General features: G+C 37.5%; 1 protein-coding gene and 1 long non-coding RNA gene across 4 annotated transcripts in view; one reads left to right on the plus strand and one right to left on the minus strand.

Annotated features, from left to right (window-relative positions):
- Window positions 1-11,563, plus strand: part of NFXL1 (nuclear transcription factor, X-box binding-like 1) — a 67,666-nt gene extending 56,103 nt beyond the window's left edge. For all 3 annotated transcript variants that reach the window (XM_011973060.1, XM_011973058.1, XM_011973059.1), the window contains exons 20-23: window positions 3,686-3,790; window positions 6,846-6,932; window positions 7,624-7,677; window positions 10,466-11,563. In XM_011973060.1, coding sequence (XP_011828450.1) covers window positions 3,686-3,790; window positions 6,846-6,932; window positions 7,624-7,677; window positions 10,466-10,639 — 420 coding nt within the window. In that variant the 3' untranslated portion in view covers window positions 10,640-11,563. The remainder of the gene's footprint in view (window positions 1-3,685; window positions 3,791-6,845; window positions 6,933-7,623; window positions 7,678-10,465) is intronic.
- Window positions 1-25,373, minus strand: part of LOC105534350 — a 64,110-nt gene extending 38,737 nt beyond the window's left edge. The window contains exon 1 of the long non-coding RNA XR_001005256.1: window positions 25,210-25,373. This is a non-coding gene — a long non-coding RNA (uncharacterized LOC105534350). The remainder of the gene's footprint in view (window positions 1-25,209) is intronic.
- Between the last annotated feature and the right edge of the window lie 292 nt (window positions 25,374-25,665).

The following is a 25,665-nucleotide window of genomic DNA, read 5'->3' on the forward strand; positions in this document are numbered from 1 at the left end:
ACTCTACCCAGGTCAAAAAATCAAGTAATGCTGACATACCAGAAATTTGTCAAGGTCCCTGTCTGACTATAGTTCCCATCATCTATCCTATAGGCTAACCACCCTTTTATAGTAATCCTTTCCTTACTTTTATTTACAGTTTTTACTACCAGTATGTATATCTGCAGACAATATTGTTTGCCAATGTTAAAAGTTTAAAAGTATGCACTTTTGTGACTTGCTTATATATGTTTGTCATTTTTAATTGCATATAGCTGTAGTCCATTGATTCCATTGTATGAGTACACTATAATTTATTTGTTTTACTGTGAGTGGACATTTGAATAATTTCCAACTGGGGTTGTTATCAAAAATACTGCTGTGAACATTCTTGCTTTTGCAACCTGGTACATATGTGCACAGATTTCTGTAGGCATGCAGTAGTGTAATTGCTTGGTCATAGGGAATGTTTAATTTCGACTTTAATAATATCAAATTGATTTCCAAAATGGTTGTATCAGTTTATAATCAGTAACTTTTCCAGTTACTGAAAAGTATCAGAAAGTTTTTCAACTTTCCATTGATGAAAGTTCTTGCTCTTTCACATCCCTACCAACATTTTGTGTGGTCAGCATTTTTTATTTTTGCCAGTCTTTTTGCATCTCATTGTGGTTTTAATTTGCATTCTCCGATTACTAGTGAGTTTGAATACGTTTTCAGGATTAGAGGTATTACTTTTGCCTGTGGGACGTATGTTGGATACCAGCACAGTGTACACCTAGATGAGTTTCAGTTTTCCTAGTTGCAAATTGCAGAATCAATTTTGGCTTACTTATGGAAAAAAAAAGAGAGAGAAGACATTGTGGGAAGCATTTGGAAGACACTGGGGAGCAATTCACAGATTCTGAAGGAAATGCTATACAGTCAAGCTTTGGGAAAGGCAGGATCTCTGCAGCCTAAGGGGGCTTTACAGTGAGATGACTACTTAAACCACCATCTCGCTCTTTTAAGTTTTTAGATTCCCAAGACAGAAAACCTAATAGACTCACTATGGATCCAAGGGCTCCTTTTGGCACAGGCAGCCACAGTCAGGGAACTAGAATAGGTAGCATAGCCATGGCTGTGGCTACTGGGGGAATTATGGTGAACCAGGCAGCCATCCCAACGTATGTCTTCTACAACTTTTACCAGTATGTGGCAGGGTCACATGAAGGATTTAGAGAAAAAAAGATACCATTTATTGAAGGCAGAAGACCTAGCCAGAGAAAAGACAGACTTTGAAGATGTCAATGAAATTGTGAAGATGAGTATGAGGTCTTTTAGGAGGCAGAAAGATATAACATCAAGACCAGTGATTTTTAACCTTTCATCAGCCCCCAGCACAACAGAATACTGTTTACAGTGAAAGATGACACTGTAATATAGCCATGATCCTATATATTTTCAAAAGGTCTTCCTTTATTGAATCTGATAAGCTTCCCTCTTCACTTTCTCCTATAGAATCATTGATTTAAATGATAGATATCAGAGGCCGAGAAGGATCGGGGGAAGGGGATAAAGTGATGTTGATTAAGGTATATTTCCAAATAGCTAGAAGAGAGGACTTGAAATGTTCCCAAAACATAGAAGTGATCAATACTCAAGATGATAAATACCCTTAAATACCCTGACTTGATAATTACACATTCTATGTATGTAATAAAAAAATATTACATGTGCCCTATAAATATGTACAAATATTATGTATCAATAAAAATATAATAAATTTGAAGTGGAAGGGTTACTTTTTAAGAGATGATAACTAATGTAATTACCTTAGAGATTAATTAAGGAAAGAGGATATAGAGATGTATTTTGAGAGTAAGAATAAGTGGTAAGCTAATGCCAAATGTTTATGAAGTCTGGCTAGAGGCACTGGCAGGAATGAAGGTAAGAATGAAATTAAGCAATACAAAGGCTTGAAACAACCTCTGTGAGGTAAGTATTTGAAAATGAATAAATATTGAGCTTGTTAAGTAGTATTCAGTGTCTAGTATTAGATATAGGGAAAAACAAAACTGAAATCATTCAGAAATACCTGGACTTATTCTATTAATAGCCGTTCTCTGCCCTATAGTAGGATTAGTGGAAGTGCACAGTGTGAGTGATCTGAATTTAGTTTTAGTATGAATGCCTCAGCTAAAAATTAAAGAACAAAAAAACCTAGTCGCACATTAGAAAGAGACTAAAGACAATGGAAAAGGATTCTAAATTTCTTAAAGTGAGTGGAGTCAGTAGTTTGAAAGATCAATCCGGTGAATCATAGAGATCAGTAATTAGAGAATTTAAATGTTTACTGAGGGTTCTACTATTTGGGAGGTATCTTTGTTAGGGATATGACATGAGAGACACAAACAAATGCAGATGTTCCTTGGTTTACAGTGGGCTTATGTCCTGATTAAACCTATTGTAAAACTGGAAAATGGTTTTAAGTTGCACCACCGTAAGTTGATGACTGTCTAAGACCATTGCCCTCAAGGAACTTATAATAATAACAACTTTTATTGTAATAACTAAATATACTGAACTCCTTTAATCCTCACAACAGCTTTATAAAGTATTAATTCTCTTTTACATGTGGAATTTACATGTGAAATTTTACATGTGAAACACAGAGAAGTCAGGTGACTTGCCTAAGATCCTGCAGTTAGTAAACAGATAATCTGGGACTCAGTTCCTGATAGTTTGACTTTGACATTTAACCCCTAACAAATAGTGTATTTTATATACATTCTGGTTGGAGAGAGAGAAATATATGAAGTACCTAAAAAAAATTGTTTTTTTGCAAAATTTCAAGACACCACAAGCAATGTTACAACAATTTAGAAACAGATTTCTTACTTAACTACTATTATTTATTTATATATAGGCAGATTATATCAGGCCGTTATGGTGATTTAAGTCATGTCTTAAAGTGTGGATAAGATTTGAATAGACAGACCGTTAACATTCATCTTAACACTTGACTAGGATAGGAAGACAGTAAATAATTAAAGACATGGAGCATAGACATCATGGCAATTACTGAGTTGTTTTGGCTGCCTAAATGATATACTTTACTATGTAGTCGAAAGGGTAAATGTTGTAGAATAAAAGGCTAAACAGTTATAACACAATATACAATGGCTTAAGGACAGGGCATTTTCTTTTTTGTTTTTTTCCCACAGTGCAGTACAGGGAAGGTAGGTGTGTCATTGTATTCCATGTGTTCACCCATGAATCCAAGTCAGCTGGCGACTCTGCTCTCTTTGGCACATGGTTTCTATTATTGCTCCAGCTTTCATCATTTCCAGCACATGGGGAAGAGAAGAACATGAAGTATACTCTTGAAATGATTTGAAGCATGAATCACCTGTACTTGCTTACATTCCATTGACCAGAACTTAGTTACATGGCTAAAACTAGCTACAAGGGTGGCTGTAAGATATACTGTTGGAGTGGAGCTGGGGAGAATATTTAATTAAATTTAATTAAATTATATATATATATAATTAAATATTTAAAATAATTTAAATCTAAAAGAAAAAATAGTTTACAAATTAGCCCATTAGCTAGGATTGATCAACCCTTTGTGTGATGGACTCTCTTAAAACTGTTGGGGTTTAGGGGAAGGTAGAGTATGATCAAGATGTAAGTATGTAATTGCTTTATTTTGGTTTTATTTTAGCTTCCTTGTGGTCATAGATGCAAAGAGATGTGTCATCCCGGTGAATGTCCCTTTAATTGCAACCAGAAGGTAAAACTTAGATGTCCTTGTAAAAGAATAAAAAAGGTAAATATTTTAAGTTATTGAAAATACTTTTCTATATAAATTGTTTTTGTGTGGTTTTCTTGTTTTTGTTTTTTGGTCTATATGTTTTGGTAGTTGTTTGGCTTTTTTTTTTTTTTTTGCCTTTTAATTTTAAGGTTTTACTTAATAGAATCTTTTTATTATTAAAATGAGCCTACTTGTTCTGTAAACACTTATTTTAAAAATAAGCTTTGGTGATTTAATTTTCTGCAATTTAATAGTAAAAGGAAAATTATTTTTTATGTTAGAACCAAGTTCAATGCCCTCTGTTGATCAATGGGCTTTAGATTTGACGTCTTTGAACAGGTAACACAATGTAACGGATAGAATGTTTCATCACTTAAGAAATGGCTTAAGGTTAACTTTGTTGCTATTATTTATGAAATGCTTTTTACCATCAGTATTGTCCTTTGAAAATACTGCCTTAAAAAGACCTCATATGAATAGCCTTATAAAGTAAAATAACATTTAAACTTGGAAAGAACTAATTTTAAGATAAAATGATGGTAACAGAGGAGTAAATGGGCAAAAACTAATGATTACAAAGCCTGATGGAAACAAACTATATACTGCTCAACAAAACTTATGAAGGAAAATGTAGTGACCTAATAGTCTTTTTCTTAATTCTGTTTCCTTAATCTTCCCTATTGGCAATGCTTACTCCTTTGAAACCAACTTTTTTGACCTCTGATTTACCCTATCTCAGTTGTAGTCGTTAACTCCTTTTTTCCTTCCTATTCGTATTGTCATTCCCTAAAGCTTGTCTTTTTCATGTCTTGAAATTCACTTTTATTTATCCATGTGATGGATATGTATTGAGGATCTTTTATAGGTCCTTTGCCTTTCATTTTTGTTCATAGTTTCTGATATGTTTTCCTAGGATAGGGAACTTCTGAATTTAAATTTATATACTTGGCCTTTTAGGGAGTGGAATCTTTAAGTTTCAGAAATTTAAATTGACCACCTGTATATGAAAATAAATACTTGGTCAAGCCACTTTTAATCTGAGATGTCTCTTAAGTTTTCTGTGAAATCTCATGTCTTGTCCAAGTGCCGTATGCCACCCACCCGTTAGTACTTTGGAACAACTCTTTCCTGGGCTTTGGCCACAACTTCGTGACCCATTTCCTTGTCTCTAATCACGCCACTTCCCTGTTCTAAATTCTTCAATGGCTCTTCATCACTTATGGAAAAAGTGCATTGTATAAGAAATGTGTGGGTATATGCAGACTTGGCATACCAGGGAGGCTGTGATAAGACATTTGCCTGCTTGTTCAGTCTCATCATCTAGCAATCATCTCTGTTAATCTGTTACTTAAGTGCCCTAATACATATATTGTACCCTCACTTAGCTTAGGCTGTGGCAATGTATATATTTCTTTTTCTATGTAAAATACAATGCTTTTTTCCTTTACCTCTCTGCTGACTAGAATCCTGCTAATACTTATTGCAAGCACTTCCTTATTTGAGAAGGTTTTCCTTCCCGAGGTTCCCTTGGGAAGGCTTAGCTGTTCCTTCCTCTTGACTTTCTTTGTACTGGGTTCATAATGTAGAGCTTTGTGATTCTAGGTATCTGTAACCGTGTTTCCTCATCTGTAAAGTAGAGTTTATAGAGAGTTATTGAAAGGAATAAAAGAGGTAGTGCTTACATAGCATTTAAAACAATGCTATGTTTAATAAATAGTAGCTGCCATTACTATTGTTATTTATTTAGCACTTAACAGATTATTATACTGTTTATTTCTTACTGTGTTCCATTTCCCTGTCATAGTGTTTAGCATATAAGATACTCTGTAAGTATCTTCTGAATGAGAAAAAATAAAATCCTCTTCTAGGCTGATGGACTTAATGTCTGTAAACACACGATACTTATTTTTGTCTCCAGTGTTTGTTCGTGTTAATTTTATTCTGTCTGGACTGTCTTTGGAGGAAAAGACTATGTTTATCTCTAAATTGAGCCGAAAACGAAGAACTAAGAAATAAAAAATAAAAAAAAAAAACCATCCAAATAATAAAATTCCATGCTATAAAATGCTTTCACTAAACACACTTTACTCAGGATTTGGTAGTCTCATGTCTAAACTGTGGTAGATTTGAACGAAAAACTAGAGTCTGAGGTTCTGGTGAGACAGGAGAAACTGATACAAATTAGATATACTGAGAGTAAAAGTGACATTGGCAGCAATAAATGAATGAATAAAAGATAGAGAAACATACTACAAAAGGCAGTCTAAGACTAATATAAAGACCACTCTTCTACTCAGTAGGTCATCGTTTTATTCTGTCATAGTACAGAAATTGGTCATAGTTTTGATGTCAACACATCAAAAACAGTAGATCAGTGTTCTTTCATTAAGGAGGTAGCGAGGTGTCAACATAAGCTTTAGAATAATTTTCATCTATACTTCAAAGAAAAAAAGTTTAACAGTCAAGAGAAAAATTTGTAGCTCCCTAGAAAACTCTCTAGAGCTGCAGTATCTGAGATGGTAGCCACTAGTCACATGTGGATATTTAAATGCAAATTGTAATGAATTAGCATAAAATAATATTAAAAATTTGGTTCCTCAGTTTCACCACCCACATTTCAAGTGCTCAGTAGCCATATGTGGCTAGTGCTACTCTGTGGACTAATGCAGATTTACAACATTTCCATCCCACACACATACTAGGAAGCTCTGTTGGACAGCACTTTTGTAGAACCTTGTATTCCCTGGACATTTTATAAGAATAACAAACAATAAAGAAAAGTAAAGAAGAAAAACAACATTGGAACTAAGTCTGATAGTGGCATGTAGTAATTATTAAGTGGATTTAAAAAATTTTTATGGTATTATCTTTTTTAAGTTAAGAGAAAATAAGAGAGTAATCACTATTTGAACCAGATATTTAATGCTTGCAACCATATCATCATTAAATATTAAGTCACATCAAATAATACTTATAACCTTAAGCTATTAGATAAACTTTGCTTTTTTATGGCAGACAGGACTCTTTGAGGGGAAAATCATTTAAAATTTGAAAATTGGGTTGTTTGTAGGAATTGCAGTGCAACAAAGTACGTGAAAATCAGGTTTCAATAGAATGTGACACAATGTGCAAGGAAATGAAGCGGAAAGCATCTGAGGTAATGTCTCGTTAAATATCATTTTAAAGGCTAGTGGCCTTTCCCTTCTTATTTTGTGTATTTGTGTGCTTATTAAAAACAACTTGAAATCTCATTTTTTTGCCTTTATAATAAAAGCCTAGTTTTATAGGCCTATTTTGAATGGCAGATTGGGATTTTCATTGCCTAGTGTATATCAAGACTTTTCGTCTTCTATGCCCGCTACAAGATTTTGAGATTCTTTGCTGCTTGGGTTATCTCTAGTGTTACTGTTTCCCTCCATTGACCCAATCAGTGATCTCTTGATTTTGTTTGAAAGTAAGGATTCCCTTCCATGATAACACATTTGAGATAAATTTAACTCTAGAGAAACAACAGTATTTAATAATTAATTCTAGATTCTTAATACAGCAAAGAGGAAAAAAGGCAATTTTAAAATTTACTGTTACAATGTTTTAACTCTGTAATATTGATATTACTTGTTAAGCTGAAATGTTCTTATAAGGTATAACACTCCACCCATCACCACGTTCAGTTTATTAGATAGTGCCTTGGTAAAACCTTGTCTCAGTATAGCATTTACATTTCTTTAAATGATTTCAAGCTCCTAAAAGTTGATATGGGTTAATAGAACCTGGATGGGTAGATGTTAAAATTCCATATAAAATGTGATGACTAAATTGTAAATTGACTTTTGAATGTGTATAAACAGATAAAAGAAGCAGAAGCCAAGGCTGCTTTTGAAGAAGAAAAACGAAGACAACAGGTAACCAAACAAAATACCCAGATTTACGTCTCTTAGCATCATTGCTAGATTTTGTGCAAACACAGGATATGTTCCAAGGTCAAACTAAGGGCTAGTCTCTGTTGTGAACTGAAAATAACATAGTTCTTGTAAAACAAAAATGAGCCATCTACTAAGTTCACTTTAAGTATACTGAAACTCTGAGAAGGTATGAGATCTCATATATTCCCCAATTTTTTTTTTTTTGTATTGGAAATTTTTTTTTGTATTGGAAATTTTTTTTTTTTTTTTGTATTTACTTTCTTGCCAATATCATTCATACTTGAGCCAGAAGAATTTTAATTCCTCCTTTGGCTGGAGAGTGAGAGTGAGCGAATCATCACCATTGTAAGGCATCTTCTGGAGACCTTGAGTTTACTTATCTAAAAGTATTTGAGTTCTATTTTACTGCCTTGCAGACCACCTGTAACAAATAAGTGCAGTTTACTAATCAGTACATTTATTTTAATAATACGTTCCCATATTTCCCTATTAGACCTTTAAATACAGGATTATAACCTGTTTTTTGTTGTTACCAAGATAACAAGTACATTCCCGATACTCCATGTTTAAGTATTTACTTTATTGATCATATACTTCAATGAGTAGCTTGACTTTCTAATAGTGATGTATAACTTTTTATTATTATTTGTCAGTTTGTATCTTGAAATGCTTTATACTTATCAGATTATATTGTATACCAAACTACTGCCTTTATGAATGATGAGATTGAAACTTGCATGATTTGCATCAATGAGGAAATTCAAACTTTGATGAGTTGTAGGAACAATTAGAACGATTAGGAACATTAGAAGCAATTCATGTAGTAAATAATGGTTGGCCAAGATGACCTTTGAGATTTTATGGTTCTGTAAAGTTGCTTTGCCTCATATCCCCAAAATAAGTTATCAGAGCTAATATAGTAAAACGTAAGTTGGCTGGAATCCTAGGAGATTAAGTTATTAAGAGAAGTTTAGTATGTTTTCTTCTTATTCCCTTTGCTATCTTTTTATAAATTGTCATGGATGAAAATCTTAAATACATTCTCTGTTTACTGACTCTTTAAGCAGAATATAATCAGTCCTTAGTATATGTATGTTCTGCATCTGTGAATTCAACCAACCACAGATCGAAATTTTTTTCAAAACAAGTAAAAAAAAATACAACAATAAAAAATAATACACATTTTAAAATACAGTGTAACACCTATTTATGTAGCATTTACATTGTTATAGGAATGTAATAGGAAATCTAGAGTGATTTAAAGTATACAGGAAGATGTTTGTATGGTATTTGCAAATCCTGCACTATTTATATAGAGACTTGATCATCCTCAGATTTTTATATCCAAGGGGATCCTAGAGCCAATTTCCTACAGATACTGAGGGATCACTGTATACAGCACATAATATATACTTGGTGACTGTGAGTCACCATTTAACCCTCAGTTATTTTATTGTGTCTGTGATCCTCAAGTTTGCCTGCTTTTAAGATGTTTTGACGTTTTTCTGTGTATCTGAAACTAACCACTTGGGAGTAGTCTGACATTTTGGCTCATTGAAGAATGCCACTTTTTATTAAACTAAGTTTATTATTAGATTTTTTCAAGTGTGGTTTATGGCCACAGTAATGGATATGTGAACTAAAGTTTACATTTCCTCCTGTTAAATAACTATTTACAAAGTTTTAAGTAGATATTATTAAATACATACATATTTTAACTATTGTCTTAATTATGCACTATAGCATATTACATTATTATGTATAAAAGTTTAATAAGTACTTAGCAGTAAGATAACAATCCACATTTGATATTGAATGCAATTCAGTTACCTTCTTTTAGTACTAGTTTAAAATGTTTATGTCTAAAATATTCATTTTGATTTTAAAGCGTGAATAATTTTTTCCTTTGAAGAATTTTTACTATTTTAAAAAAATGTATTTGGTAGAGAAGAATCGAGTTTTGGCAGCTTTTTTCTCTTTACTCACTTGAATTTCGTTCTTAAAAGCCACTAATGTTTATTGCATGCATTGTAAACAACTAGAATTATAGGTATCTTCATTCTCACTAGGCATCACAGCACTTGCTAGAAGCTTTATAGAATGACGGTTCTATAATAATTGGATTGAAGTATAATGGTGTCAATGTATAAGACCAGTGTCTATTTTAGAGCACCCTGATTTAATAAGACATTTTATTTTATTGTTTATTTTTATTTTTTTGAGATGGAGTCTCTCTCTGTCGCCCAGGCTGGAGTGCAGTGGCGCGATCTTGGCTCACTGCGAGCTCCGCCTCCCGGGTTCATGCCATTCTCCTGCCTCAGCCTCGCAAGTAGCTGGGACTACAGGCATCCGCCACCATGCCCGGCTAATTTTTTTTTTGTTTTTAGTAGAGACGGGGTTTCAAACTGTTATCCAGGATGGTCTCGATCTCCTGACCCTCGCGCCTCGGCCTCGCAAAGTGCTGGGATTACAGGCATGAGCCACTGTGCCCGGCCTAATCAGACATTTTAATATTTAGTGTCATAGTCAGCCCTACAGTTTGAAATATTCTCTTCTGTTATCTCCCAGTCTCCTTTCTGCTTACCTAAACCCTGAATTTGTTGAATACAATCAGTGGTGGAGAGTGGCGTTTTAAAACAATCAAATAAACATATTGACTATATATCATTACTATTAAAACATTACCCAAATTGATTTTTATGTGAATGGGAAGTTTCAAATCAACATATGCATTGAATTTAATTAAAATGATGCTATTTTTATTTAGGCTGAACTAGAAGCTTTTGAAAACAGACTGAAGGGTCGCCGGAAGAAGAACAGGAAAAGAGATGAAGTGGCAGTGGAGCTATCACTATGGCAAAAACATAAATATTATCTCCTTTCAGTGTGTGGAGCTGTGGTTGTGGTGTTTGCATGGTATATCACCCATGATGTCAATTAAAAAAAGTTTCTGTCTTTTAATATAACTCAGATTGGATTTAGATAAGTTGTTAAATTTGAAATATTGGAAAATGTATATTATAGAACATGATATATATTTACATTCATCTCTGTATTCTCTTTCAGCTGTTGTTAGAAGGACAGAATGTTAAACTTTATCTTAATTAGTATACTAGAAAGGGCAGTATAACACTGTTTAAAGTGAAAGCATGACTGAAATTGTAAAATATTTCATAAGGCTTAGAGGCAGAGTAACATGTGTTTTTTTTCATTGGGCTTCCTTGTACTAACTTAGTTTTTTCATTTAACATTTCAAACCAACACTTTAAAACATAGTTCAGATGAAACTGAGCCATATGTGCAGTAAGAGAAATATTTCTTAATGTTTTGGTTACTTATTGTAGAGTACTTTTCTTGATCCTGTTAGCTTTGTACTTTTTTAAAAAAGTGATTCTCTAACAGGCCCCTTAAATTGTGACATGAAGGTGTATAATTAAATTTCAGATGTTGGTTTATTAGTGAGGAATTTTTGTCAATAAATGTCATGTGGCTTGTTCTTCAGAGTATATAGTTATTTTCAACAAATACCAAGCTAGATTCCTCACATGTGGCTATTTTTTATGTAAGAAGCTTTTCACTGAAGTTGGCATGTTTCGTAAAACTTGTATGTGTCTTTTAAAAATAAGAATAAAAGGAAAATTAGTATTTATGAAGAATATGTACTGACAACAGGGCTTATGAGCTTTATGTACTTTAATCTCATTTCTCTTTGCCACAATCTTAAATAGATTTCAGCTGAAAATAATCAGTTATTATGAAAACAAATGGAGAAATATCAGTAAATCAAATGTTTGAATTATAATTCCTTTCAAATAGTTTTACTATTTATATGATTAATGTTTACATTAAAATTTTTCATACCAAATTTGTAATCTAGAATATTTATTATTAGCTAAAATATTCAGGAGCCTATAATTTTAAGTTAGGCATTAGTGTCAATGTATAAAATTCTAATACTTCATGTGGAAGACATTCATTGATGTATACCTAAAAGTATCTAAAAGTGGTAGAAATGTGTTTTAAGCAGAAGTAGGAAGTAGGATTTTAAAATTTTGCTGGATCTAATTCAAAATTTAGTGTCATATTCTTTTTTTTTTTTTTTTTTTCCTCTGTTGCACAGGCTGGAGTGCAGTGGCATGATCTCAGTTCACTGCAACCTCCACCTTCTGGGTTCAAGTGATTCTTGTGCCTCAGCCTCCCAAGTAGTGAGGATTATAGGCATGTGCCACCAAACCGAGCTAATTTTTTTTTTTTTGTATTTTTAGTAGAGATGAGGTTTTGCCACGTTGGCCAGGCTGGTCTCGAACTCCTAGCCTCAAGTTATCTGCCCACTTCATCCTCCCAAAGTGCTGGGATTACAGGCATAAGCCTCCACACCTGGCCCTAAGTATTAGCTGCTGTCCAGAATTAAAGGACAGTCATTCCTTTCTTCATGGGTGTTTTGATTTTAGAATTGTTAACCTTTCCCAGTGGTAGAATTACAGGGCTGGCATTTCAGAAGCTCTAAATCAGATACACTAAAAGTTGAGTGTTAAGGGAACAACTGGGTGTCTACATGGAAAGTCATTTCCATCTATGCCAGAATCTTGGCCTATTAAGTGAACATGAGACCTAGTTCATATCTGTTGTTTGTAGGGCTTCTGTACTTGCTAATTTTTTTTTTTTTTTCCCAATTTGGGGAAAAGAATTTAAGAGCAGAAGAAGGAGACTGAATGAATGGTATATGAAGTTGTTTGTTGTTTTTTCATCTTTTTGGCTAGCTCAGAGCATAATTAATTTACCCAAAGTCACACAACTATTCCTTCACTTATTCAATCAACAGATGTGTTTCCTATATGTCAGGAACTTTCTATGTTTTGGAGATAATGGTGGTCTTTCCTCCTGTGTTGCTAAGGCACAGACAAGCACAGGCAGGTAATAGACATAAAAAATGAACATGATTTAATGTGTGGTAAGTGGTATTCAAGAAAATAAGAGGAATAGTATAGAATGTGGTGGAAGTAGGGGGTACAAGGACACTGGCTAACCTAGAATGGTAAAATCCCTCTGAGATGGGGACATTTGAGCCGTGACCTGAATGACCTCCATTTGAAGATCTGTGAAAAATCTATACAAGAGAAAGCATTAAGTACAGAGTCCCCAGTTTGGGAAGTGCTTGGCACACCTGAGGAGCAGAAAGAAGGGCTGGTGTGGCTGGAGCCTAATGAAATTTAAATTGAGAGGAGGATATGTCTAGGCCAGTTTATGTCATGCTTGATAGACCAGGGTAAGAAATGTAGGTTGCATTTCAGTTGCAGTGGACAGCACTGGAAAGCGTTAAACAAGGAAGAGCCTTTTTTGTTGTTGTTTTTTTTTTTTTTTTTTTTTTTTTTTTTAGGGACCGCTGGCTACAATATGGAGAGAAGACTATAATGGTACAGGGACAAGTTAAGTTTTATCTAAGTAGTTATACTGATTTGTTCTGAGGGAAATAAAGTAATGCATATTATCCTTTTAGCTTCAGTCTGAGCAAATTAGAGAAGGAATGGAAAAATTTACCAAATAGCCACTAACAATGGCCTAAGATTGTGAATGTGATGGTCTTGTTTTCCTACTTACTTGTGGCATTAACAAAGTGTGTTAGCTTCCTATTTGAAATTTGTGGAATATGTATGTTGAAATCTTAGTTTTTCAGTTTAAACACCTTTAGGAATTGACAAACAGTGTTGGTTTTTCAGTCAATTTCACATCTAAATTAAATGAAAACAATCTCAAATAAGTATAATTGCTACTGAAATTGCCAAAGAAATTTTACTGAGGCAAAGCAGTGAAAACATTTGCCTTCTATAAAGAGGTTATGATGCTGGAACTTAATGGCAATGAAGGTTAAACATTTTAAATACAGATTAATCTCTGTGCTAGTGTTTAGAGAGAGATGACATATAAGAATTTTTTGGCTCTTCATGTTATTTTAAATGCTCATGAGTAATACCAGAAACAGACTTTATTTGGAAATAGATACACTATTTAAGACAAAATTTGAAGAGATTTATTTTGAAGTGTTCCATTTTTCTTTGAGAAATATTTTTTTTTCTTTGCCTAGATACCTGGCACAGTGATGAACTTAATAAAGACTCTGTCCTCACTATGCATATGGTCTGTGTTGCGGGTTCTTCCACATAAGCAAACAGGTGAAGATTAAGCCAGGCCAAGAGAGCCGTGGGAAAGAAGGGCCACCCATGTGGGGGATCTAGCCCACTGCCAAGGGTGACTTTTTAGGATGCTTGGACCTCATCCATCCTTTTATAATCAAGATTATTAAAACAATGGGAGATGCTGTATGCTGATCTCCAGAAGAACAAAGGATTAGTTGGGTGTTAAACCAAGAGCACTAAAGGTGCAGCAGTAGCCAAAATTTTTGGTATAGGACAAAATTTTTGTCCTATATACCTATATAAATTTTGGTATAGGACCAGGTACAGGACAGTAAAGGGAAGGCTGTAAAAAGAACCTCTGAGGACCCAGGTGACTCTAGCTGTTAATGTCTGCCTGTCCTTGGATATTGGGAACTGAAGCAGATATCTAAGCTGTAGAGCTAGAGATGACATGAGATAGCTCTGTCTCTTCTTGGGTCTGTGGAAGTTGCCGTCTTTATTAAAGAGTGGCAGTGTTTAGAGAACTCTAAGACCCAAGGCTTATGAGGCAGGCTGGGGAGATTCCAGGGTGAGGAAGAAGCAAAGTACTAGCTACTACCTCCTAGAAGAGATGCGAGAATTTGGGAGTGGTGGGAGGAACTGAGAGACCCTCTGATCTCCAGCGACTTAAATAGACAAGCAAGACCAGGTATCCACCTGCGAAGCCATCTTTTATATATTTTAGAATCTTGGCATATTGAACAAGCTCAGGTCTATTGCTTACTAAGCTTCTGTTCTTGCTAAGTTTCCAATTAGTAATTTAAGTCGTGCTATGAAGGATTATATGCAGTTTGAAACTCCACAGTCCAGATTCATTTGAGTTAACACCCTGTATCCCATATATGTATTCTTTTAATATATCACCTAATATTTCCAAAGCCCCCCCAGTCACTTTCATCTGGTCATCCTCTATTCACAATACTTTTTCCTCATAGCACTAACTAGTACCTGTCCTCATATTAAGTGTCTGTTTATTATCTACCTCCTTCCCTGGAATGTAAACTTCATGAGGGCAGGAGTGCAGTTTCATTTATTACTATAACCTCAGAGTAGAGAAGCATGCCTGGCCACATAGTAGATGCTAGTATTCGTTTCCTAGGGCTGCTATAACTAATACTATACATGAGTGACTTAAAACAACAGAAATTTATTCTCTCACAGTTGAGGTGGCCAGAAGTCCCAAACCAAGATATAACAAATTATATCTGCAAAGCCCTTATTTCCACAGAAGGAAGGTGACATTCTGAGGTTCTGGGTGGACATTACTTTGGCAGGGAGTAGTTGGGGGACACTAACCTACCACAGTGCTCAGTAAATATTTATTGGGTGAATGAAAATTCAGAGTGTATTCTAAGCTGTAAACTCCTTGGACATTTTCATCATGGTCTTCTCTTAATAATTGGTACAGAAGGTAAGGATTGGTTTGTGGTCCAAAATTTTTTAGGCTCCAATTCTGCTTCTACCACTTTCTACTTGTGAGATCTTAGGGAAGCTATTTAAGTTTGTAAGCCTCAGTTTCTTCTGTAAAATGGTGAGAATAAGAAATAACAGTAAGTGCCCAGTAAGTTTTACCTATTATGTGTCTACAGCTATTTTAAAGCACTTTCTATGTGTAATCCTCATAACAGCCATATCAGGTGAGCCTATTACGCTTCTCATTTTATGACAAAGGAAACTAGATTTGTTTCAAGAATGAAAAACCCAGAAAATTATATGTCACTTTATGAAGTGCTTGGCACATAGAACAGCTTAGCCGCAATAATATAGATATGTGACTTTACCTCGTAAGTTTAAGACATCTCAAATTGATTCACAAATCAGAAAAAAAGTCTGTTGTGAAGTGAGGCATCTCAGTTTTTTCGCATATGATTACTGTCATTGAGGGTGTTCTGTCCCTGGGAGGACTGGGTGGGATGCTGACCAAAGGTAGGGGCATATTTAGGCAGTGAAATTGCAGTGTGAGACCCCTCTGTAGCACTAGGTATGTGAGAGGACTACAAATGAAATTCCTTTGAAATTTCTTACGGGGTCAGATATTACCTCCTTCCCAAGACTACTATGGTATATTAGAGTAGGGGATTGATGTCCCAGAAATACTGTGTACAGCAAACAGAACATTTACACAAATTGCTTTTATCAGATACTGAAAATATCAGTGGGTTAGAGTGTATTATAGTACATATGGATATGTTGTATTCCCCCTTTCGACTAAATAAACTCTTCCCTCTCTGCAACAGGTAAATTTCCAGTTTACCTGTTTCTTGCTGTTTTTATTTATTTTTTTATTTTGCAGGCTTTGCAGCTTTATATCTCAGCTGAAAATATTACATTCTAACTCCCCAAAGCTATTCTGACATTATTTGCAAGTATTTTTTTTCATAGTTTACATGTTTGTGTATTTGTTTAATATATTCCACAAGACTAAAAGTCTTGGTGAGGGTAGGAACTCTGTCTAGGTTGTTCATCTGGCAGCCAGCAAACCCAAAATAAATATTAGTTGAATGAATAGCTAAATAGATGAGCCATGGGGTAGCATATCTGTTTTAGCTACTGCTTGGCTGTTATCCTCGGATGCTGCTTGCTTCTCCAAGATCTCGTTCTTGTTCTTAAATTGTCTTCAGTTGTAGTACTAAGTACTAATTTGATCTATAATGTGGTATGTGCTGAAGTTTGCTCTGTAAAATCACCGTTTCCTGAGGTATATTCAATACCTTTAATTTTTCCATAAATCTCTTCAAGGTTTGTGTGTGTTTTCTTTTAAATGATCTAACTAGTTGGATGTATTCTTGAAGTGCTAGACAATAAAAGTTTCAATAGGCTAGAAGTGTTTCTTTTTGTAAAATTGTTTTAAGAAACTAGATGATGGTTGTCACTTAAAGCTGAAATGCAAATGTAGCTAGTTTTTTTTAAAGAATAATTCAAATAGGTCATTAAAGATTACTGTGAGCACACTGCATATTCTAATCAGTTTGACTATGTTTTGAGACTTCTAATAGTTTATGATTCTTGACATTTTAAAAGTTTATTACAAAGAATATAAAACATCTTTACCCTCATTATATCATTACCTTCATGCAAAGAATACCTCATATATTAATTCTGGTGCTGTTGGTAACTAGAACTGGTTGGATTTTCTTGCTAAAAGGAAGTTTAACAAATGTTTATTTTACACCATTAATGCAATTAGCTTTAGTTCTCAGAGGAACTAAAAGTGGAAAAGTGAAAAAGTGAGGGAGATTGAGGGACCCTGTCTATCTCAAATCCACTGAGTTAGCTACTTTAATTTCATAGTCCCTGTAGTACCTCCACCAGAGGGCAGAAAGTGGAAGAGAAAGAAGATGAAATAGAAACTTGTACTTGGCCTCAGAATACCTGTAGCAATTGAATCCAACCCTCACGTTATAGGTTGAGTTAACTGTGACCCAGAAAGACTACGTGATTTGCTCACGGTGGATCTGTCAGATACATCTCTTAGGTTCTTGATTCCCAGACTGGCACTGCGATGATTGTATGTGATGAGGTAGTATCTTAGTAAGAACACAATCCAGAAGTCACTGCCTCAGCTACTTTCTAGCTTGTGTAGGCTGGTTACTTCAACTCCCTGATTCTGCTTTCTTTTCTCTAAAATAAAATAATAGCTTCTTCCTCAGAGTAGTTGGTGGAACTAAAAGAATACATGTAAAGTGCTTAGTATGACACCTGCCACATAGTATGAGCTGAATTATTGTGAATTATGTTAAATTTGTCAGATACTGGTTTACAAATCTGATGTTAGAATAACATGGAATCAGTGTTTCAGTCATTTTACTATACATATGCAATATTTTCTACATTTGATCTCACTGCAGAAACAAAATACTGATTCCCCCCTTTTACAAATGTGTATTTCCCAGCAATAATTTTCAAGAACAAGTGCTTGGCCCATATTTTGTTGTCTCTACATGACTTTAGATAATGGGGATGGATTTATTCAATAACCTCATGAGTAATTTTCAAAATTTCCATTGAGATCTTGATTGAAATTGGATGAACAATCATTTCTAAGAAAAACCCAGTGAAGTGTCTTTCTTTGCCACATTTGACAATTGCCTTGGACTTGGTAAAGTCCAAGGCAATTATTGTGATGAGTACCTCCGGTGCCCTCCTTGACGCTGTCTTAGAAAAGGTAGCTGCTTTTGAATGACAGAAAGGCAGGAACTTTTTCGCCTTTTAGGTTCAACCTGTAGGTGCCCTCCGCAGGAAATCAGGAACTAGGTTTTTGGAAGCAGTCAGGGTAGGGTTCTCCCTTGTCCCTGCAGCCTCAGCAAAGACTCAGGCAGTCTGGCAAAAGCAGTTTCTTCAGCATACCTAACAGAAGGCAAGTTTTCATATGCCTGATGCAAATAATGCCCTCCAAACGTTAAACTTTTTTTTTTGAGATAAACTTGTTCTTTAATTGCCAGTGCCTGCAGTTAATTTTGATTGGCTTCACTCTGGTTAAAAGAAAATGCTCTCGATGCGATATGGAAAATTTGGAGAAAAGTAATTCTTTTGCTCCCAACCACTCTCACACAACTTAAACTTAATCGTCCTGTCCTTTTCTGCTGCCCTCGTTTAGTGTAAGTTTTTGGGGGAGACCAGCAGAAACTGGCTTTCCATATGCCCCTGAATAATAACTTCTTTGAATGCAAAGAGGTGGGGACACGGAAGATCTGTCATTACGGGTTATTATGGGTGGGACCCAGAGACGGGAGTGAAGGGAGGGTGTGGTCCGCGGGTGGGATCTGTAGAGCAGACAAAATATGGGGCCCCTGGCCCTTAAAGTTCAGTTTGTCTCTCTTGAGCTTGGAGAAAGGCATCCGTAGTGCCTCCCTGGGGGACACGTAGAAGAGAGAAAAGCGACCAAGATAAAACTGGACAGACGAATAAGCGAGACTTGTTCTCCATGAAACAGTCTACTTCCCTCGCTCCGGAAGAGCGCTACCGCAGAGCCGGGTCCTCAAAGCCGGTAAGATCGATGATTCGCTGTCCTACCGCAGCCAGGTCTTATGGCCTCTTAGTCCCGGTGAATTCAGGGTCAGCCCCTCCCTCCCCCGTCCTCTCCTCTGCCAGATGCCACCTCCTTCCCCGGCCGTAGGTGAGCTCCCGCTCTGACAGTCCCGCGTTCAGCGTCCTGCACCCAGTTCCCAGGCGCACGGCCCTCGTCCCGACCTCCACCCGGGTCGCCCGGCATCCGAGACCCTCCCAGGGTCATGGGCAGGGTTTCCTTCAGTGTTCGAGTAGGCTCGATCCAGAGACCCCGGTCCCAATGCCGGGGGCGATGCCACCTTTCCTGCGGAGTCCTTCCTTCGCACGGCGCCCTCCACGCGTCTAGTGGACTTGGCTGCGCACTGGCCGCACTGGAGACTGCAGATGGAGCTGTCGGAGCCAGCCCCTCGGGGATCTACAGCTTCCTCTCTGCACCGGCGTCGCGGGCGCCCTGTGGTTGGAAGGACTGCGCAGCAGCCTTGCCTGCCCCAGACGTAAGTCCCCTTCCCCAGCTGCGCGCGCCTGGGTCTGGGTCCCTCCACAGCCCGGGTTCGCGCTGGGTTCCCCGGCCCCCAGTTGGTGCCTGGGGATCACTCAACCTTCCTAAGCGCTGGCATCCCAGAACTGGCCCTCTTGCAGAGTGCTGGGAACTCGTAGGTCCCTGCGTGCAAACTTTCTCCGGCGTGAACCTGCCTAGGCACAGGAGCGCTGGCCGCTGGGGGCGCAGGCTCTGCGCTGTAGGATTTGGCTGGCTCCGATCCAGTCCTGGGAAGGGGCAGCGTTGGCTCTCGTTCAGGAGGAGAAAGAAAGGGAAGAGCACGACGGACAGTCCCTACTGGACTGAGTCCCCAGGAAGAGGGTCTAATTTGCGGCTGCCCCTCTTCTTCGGTGTCATTAGGGCCCTGGAATCCGCTTGCTACCGCAGGTACCAGCTGCTCCGAATCCGGGACCGACCAGTGACGATAGCTGCAGGCAGAGAGGGCAGGCTGTGCGGGCGGAAGGGAGGTGGTGTCTTGTCGGATCTTACTGGGACCCAGTTCCCCAGCTTCCGTGGCGGGCACCCCACTCCTGGTACTACCTGGTCGGGGCCAGTGGAAGGCGGTGTAAGCGCTTTTTGCACGGCTTCCCGTTCCTGGGGCCGAGCTCTGGGAGCTGTGACTATGAACTCAGCAGGGAAGCCGCGGGGCTGGGCACTCCCAGGGAAACTGTTCCAGTAATTCATGAAGTGGAGCTTTCCTCTCGCGGGAAACTTCTGAGAACCATGCGCTGCAAAGATTGACTCCTGTACAAGACTTCGACGACTGACGACGACGCAGAATTGTGGCTTCTAGTTTTTAAGTTTTTATTTAAAGTAACTTATCGATGGAAGCAAAACTCTGCAAAGGAACGTCAGACCGCTACCAGAAAGGGGGTGAAGTTAGGACTTACTGATGATTATTGTCCAAGGACACATTTAAGCAGATAGTTTTAAAATTAATTTTGGCATAACCCTGAGACAGTACCCTGAGACAATGAGAGAAACAATGCGTTTATAAAAAGTTACTAAACCATTTTTTTTGTCACAGTCAAAACATTCATTCGCTTGTTTCTATTATTAGGTGCCCAATAGTTTTGTTGTGTGAGATTGTGCTAAAAATCGGTCCTTAGATCCTGGGGCTTGAGACGTTAGAGGAGGTTCCTGGGGCTTGACAGGTTGGAGGAGATGTCTGCATAGACTCATGTGTGGGCTTGACTGACCAGGCAGGTTTTCCATAGAATGCTTTCCAGGACACCAAGAATTTCAATAGGATGAACTATTTTGGGGTTATTTGGGTGTGGAAACATATCAACCTCAAAACCTCAAGATTCTATAAGGCCTTTAAGGAAGAGGGGACTCTTTCCAGAAAGTTCCTTTCAGGGTAGGCTTACAGGACCAACGATGAAAGCCTCTGTTAACCTTCCTGTGGGTTAAAGAGACACACCAAGAATTACTCTATTAACTTCATCAAGTACATATCCAGATATAGAAACACTTTCTTAAAAGATGCAAAACTCACTTCTTCAGAAACCTTCCTCATAATGCTGCAGAAATCGCAATAGCAACAGCATAGAAGGCAGGCATCAGTCCTTCCGCATCTTGCATTCCACAACCAGCTGTGGTTTCCTTTTGGAACGGTGGCATTCTCCACCATAGCTTCATGTGGATTTCAGCATTTGCTAGCTCCATTGCCCAGCCAGCCCCTCAGTTGACCTCCCCCTCTGTTGGGGGCAGACAGGAAGTTAGAGGAGAAGCTGAGTGGCCCAGGAGCTCCAGAGAGTCATTATCCAAAGTCTGTACTTTCAAATCTCCATACTGTTAATGAGGTACTCCCTTGCTTATTTTTCCTCTTTTTCGCACTTCTAGCCTCTTTCAACACAAAGACTTGTGGTCTTAGGGTTTCTGAGTGTCTCCACTGCCGGGGGTAATAAGAGCTCTCCAAGGAGCAGGAGAGCCACAACACTGAATTGTTGCTGAGTGTATCTGAGGGGGAAAGGTTTATTTGACCTGCTACTTCTACCTAATAAGTTATTCAACAAGTATGCATTCATACATCCTGTTAGCCCCATCACTATTCTTGGCATTCCATTTTGCTGGACCAAATGGAAAACAAGGCTGGCTGGCTAAAGGGTACTGACCTGATACTAGCTAGTTAAACATACTAGGTTCACACTAAACACTCAAGGGATTCCAAGACTTACCTGTTCCTCAGAGTCTACACACTCACATAACGACACATACAGACACAATACACTTGTTTGTTTTATGTCTGTTCAGAGAGAGTGGAAATGGCAGACCCCTTAAGAGTGGAAGGTGCTATAGATGGCCTGCCTTGGTGGGAAGAGTAGGAGCTTTGGTGTCAGACCTCTGACTCTGCCCCTTGAAAACCGCAAGGTTCTGGGCAAGTCAAATAATCTTCTTGCTGGGCCTCAGTTTCCTTGGTCAGAAAATGGAGATGGTACTACTGACCACTGGTAGGGACACTGCAGAGTATGGAATATGTACTAGAAGTACTTTATGTAATAGTGGTATATTCCAATGAAGTTTCCCTAACCTTTTTTAAAAAAGAAACTACTTTATTGAAGTATTGGTGAGCAAAAATCCATATATATTTAATGTAAACAATGTGATAAGTTTAGAAATAAGTATACATCGATAAAACCATCACCACAATTAATGTCACAAACCTATCCATCATCTTCAAAAGTTCCCTTCTGCCATCTTTATTATTGTTATTATTATTTTGTTATAAGGACACATAAGATCTACCTGCCTAGCAAATTTTTAAGTATAGAATATAGTATTGTTAACTGCAGAAGCCATGCTGTGTAGTAGATCTCTAGGACTTATTCATCTTGCATTACTGAAACTTTATACTCTTGGTCCAATACCTCCCACACCACCATTCTACTCTCTGCTTCTATGAGTTTGACTATTTTAAGATTCCTCATTTAAGTGGGATCATGTAGTATTTGTCCTTCTGTGTCTGGCTTATTTCACTTAGCATAGTGTCCTCTAGGTTCATCTCTGTTGTAAAAAATGGTAGGATTTGTTTCTTTGTTAAGGCTGAGTAATATGCTACTGTATGTATATATACATACAGTTTATATATACCCCATTTTTCTTTATCCATTCATCTATCAGTGGACATTAGGCTGCTCCTATGTTTTTTGCTATTGTGAATAATGCTGCAATGCACATGGGAATGCAGATGTCTTTTCAAGATCCCAATTTTAAATTCTTTGGTTACATATCTAGAAATGGGATCATATGGTAGTTCTATACTGTATGCTTGTACCATATGCTGGATCATATGATAGTTCTATTTTTAATTTTTTTGAGGAACTTCCATAATCTTTCCCATAATGGTTGCACCAATTTACATTCCTATGAACCATATACAAGCGATCCATTTTCTTGGCATCTAACACTTGTTATCTTTTGTTTTTTGATAATAGCCATCCTAACATCTTAACAGTGGCAAAGGGCTGAAATCTCTTTGTGGTTTTGATTTGTAGTTCTCTGATGATTAGTGATGTTGAGCATCTTTTCATATACTTACTGGCCATTTGTATGTCTTCTTTGGAGAAATGTCTATTTAGGTCTTTTGCCCATTTTAAAATCAGGCTATTAGCTTTTTGGCTACTGAATTGAAGGAGTTCCTTATATATGTTGGATATTAATCCTTTATCAGATATATGATTCACAAATATTTTCTCCCACTTTATAGGTTGCCTTTTCATTTTGTTGATTATATTGTTTGCTATGCAGAAGCTTTTTAGTTTAACATAATCTTATTTGGTTATTATTGCTTTTTTTGCCTATGCTTTTGGTGTCATATCCAAGAAATTATTGCCAAGGGCAATGTCAAGATTTTCCCTTACGTTTTCTTTCAGAAATTTAACGGTTTCAAGTCTTATGGTTAAGTCTTTAATCCATTTTAACTTGATTTTTGTGCATGGCATGAGATAAAGGTCCAATGTTATTCTTTTGCATATATATAGCCAGTTTTCCCAGCACCATTTGTTGAAGACATATCTTTCCTCCATTGTATATTCTTGGCAACCCTGTCAACCATGAATATATGGTTTTATTTCTGGGCTCTCCCTTCTGTTTGGTCATATGGCTGTTTTCATATGAGTACCATACTGTTTTGATTAGTGTAGCTTTGTAATATATTTTGAAATCAGGAGGTAGGATACCTCTAGCTTTTTTTTTTTTTCTTGCTCATAATTGCTTTGGTGATTTGCTTCCTAATCTGTTTTTACTTGAGGAACCAGTCTCATCCTAGAGTTGGTGAGAAATGTCTCAAGACTTTTTCCACAGGCAGTTTTCTGTGACTCTAGAGGCATGTGATGCATTGGAGTCTCTTAGCCAATTGTGGTTGTTTAAATTGAATCAACATTAAATCAAATTAAAAATTTATTTCTTCAGTCTCCTTGGGCACATCTTAAGTGCTCAGTTATTTTATAAAGCTGGTGGCAACTGTATTGGGCAGCACAGATACATGATCTGCTTCATTGCAGTATGTTCTCTCAGGCAGTTCTAGAGCTTTCTTTTGCTTGAGTGATGATATAAGAAGATTTTAGGATGATAAAAGTTTTCCTAGGCCAAGGCGCAGTGGCTCACTGGAATTATTGGGGGCTGAGCCAGACGGATCACCTGAGGTCAGGAGTTCGAGACCAGCTTGGCCAACATGGCAAAACCCCTTCTCTACTGAAAATACAAAAACATTACCAGGGCGTGGTGGCACCTGCCTGTAGTCCCAGTTACTTGGGAGGCTGAGGCAAGAGAATCGCTTAAACCTGGGAGGCAGAGGCTGCAGTGAGCTGAGATCGTGCCAGTGCACTCCAGCCTGGGTAATAGAGCGAGACTCCATCTCAAGAAAAAAAAAAAAAAAAAGAAAAGAAAAGAAAAAGTTTTCCTGTAAAGCACCTCTGTTTGCTTCTTTTTCTTTTAAAAAGTGGTTTCCTATAGCAGAATCACTTCTGTTTTCTTGAGGTCTCTTACACGGCTTAGGCATTTGTTGAATAGTAAATGGCCAGACCCATGTACAAATCACTGACAAGTGAGTATTAGTCACATAATCCTCTGAGTTCTCCCCTTCAGCCTTGATGATTTTGCTTATGTATTGTTCTTTTCCCTCCCTATGAGCTTTATGGCTGATGATTTTCCTGACTTTAGAGCAGAAACTGATACAACAGAAGAAGGCTCTTCTCCCTCCATGTGTACTCCTACATGTTGTACCATTTTGTACAAGAATGAAAGCACTATAATACTAAGTTCAATGTTTGGGGGAAAGATCCACCAAGTGTTTAATCAGGCTTAAAAACTAATACTCCACTTCACTATGTAGGACCCCTTCTTGAACTCATCCTCATTTGACAAACTATACATTTTTCTTCCATGGCCTTCCTGGTATGTGTTTCTGTGTGTTCTCTTATTATAAGAACATCAGTCATATTGGATTTAGGCTTCACCCTAATCCAGTATGACCTTGTCCTAACTAACTACAACTGCAAAGACCCTATATCCAAAGGAAGGACACATTTTGAGGTTCTCGGTGGACATATATTTTGGAGACACTATTCAACCCATTACAGATGCATAGATAGGTCAGTTTTTTTCCCAAGCTGGATTTCTTACCCTATGAAGTATATTCTGTTCCTGAGGCTTTGCTAAATCTGCTTTAGTGCAAGCACAATCTGTAATGGTTATTATTCTCACAAACAGACGATCACCATGCAGGTTGGGAGATTATGTTCTGCTAATGAGCACTTTCTACCTGGGTGTGGAATGCATGGGATGACTCACCTTGGGACTGCTGAATCAGCTGTTCTTCCCCAAGCCTGTCACTGTCCCCGGCTCTGTCTTCAGTCTCTACCCTTTCTCTTCACTCATAAAGAGCCACAGACATCCTGGAGCACTGGCTAGTCTGTTCGCCTCATTCTTGAGCCTTCTGCAATAGCATTTGGTCTGCTCTGAGCTCTGCTGAAGGGTGCCCATTAATTATGCCTTCCCCTCTGCCTGCTGGCGGTTGTCTCGATCAGCTCACCTTATAGCAGCTGTTTGCATATTTTCCTGCAATACATTTCTACATGTCCAAACCATCAGAGCTGGTGGTGACAAATGCAGTGTCAATGCTTGATCGGGCTGGTTGGGGATCCAAGGTGGTCCTGTAGGTGATCCATCTTGTCATTTAATATCAGTGCTGAAACTCTGTAAGAGGCTCAAGACGACATCTGTGGAGAAGGGCCAGTCAGCCAACAG

This window comes from Mandrillus leucophaeus, unplaced genomic scaffold, assembly GCF_000951045.1.
Source record: "Mandrillus leucophaeus isolate KB7577 unplaced genomic scaffold, Mleu.le_1.0 Scaffold1337, whole genome shotgun sequence".
NCBI classification, from domain to species: Eukaryota; Metazoa; Chordata; class Mammalia; order Primates; family Cercopithecidae; genus Mandrillus; species Mandrillus leucophaeus.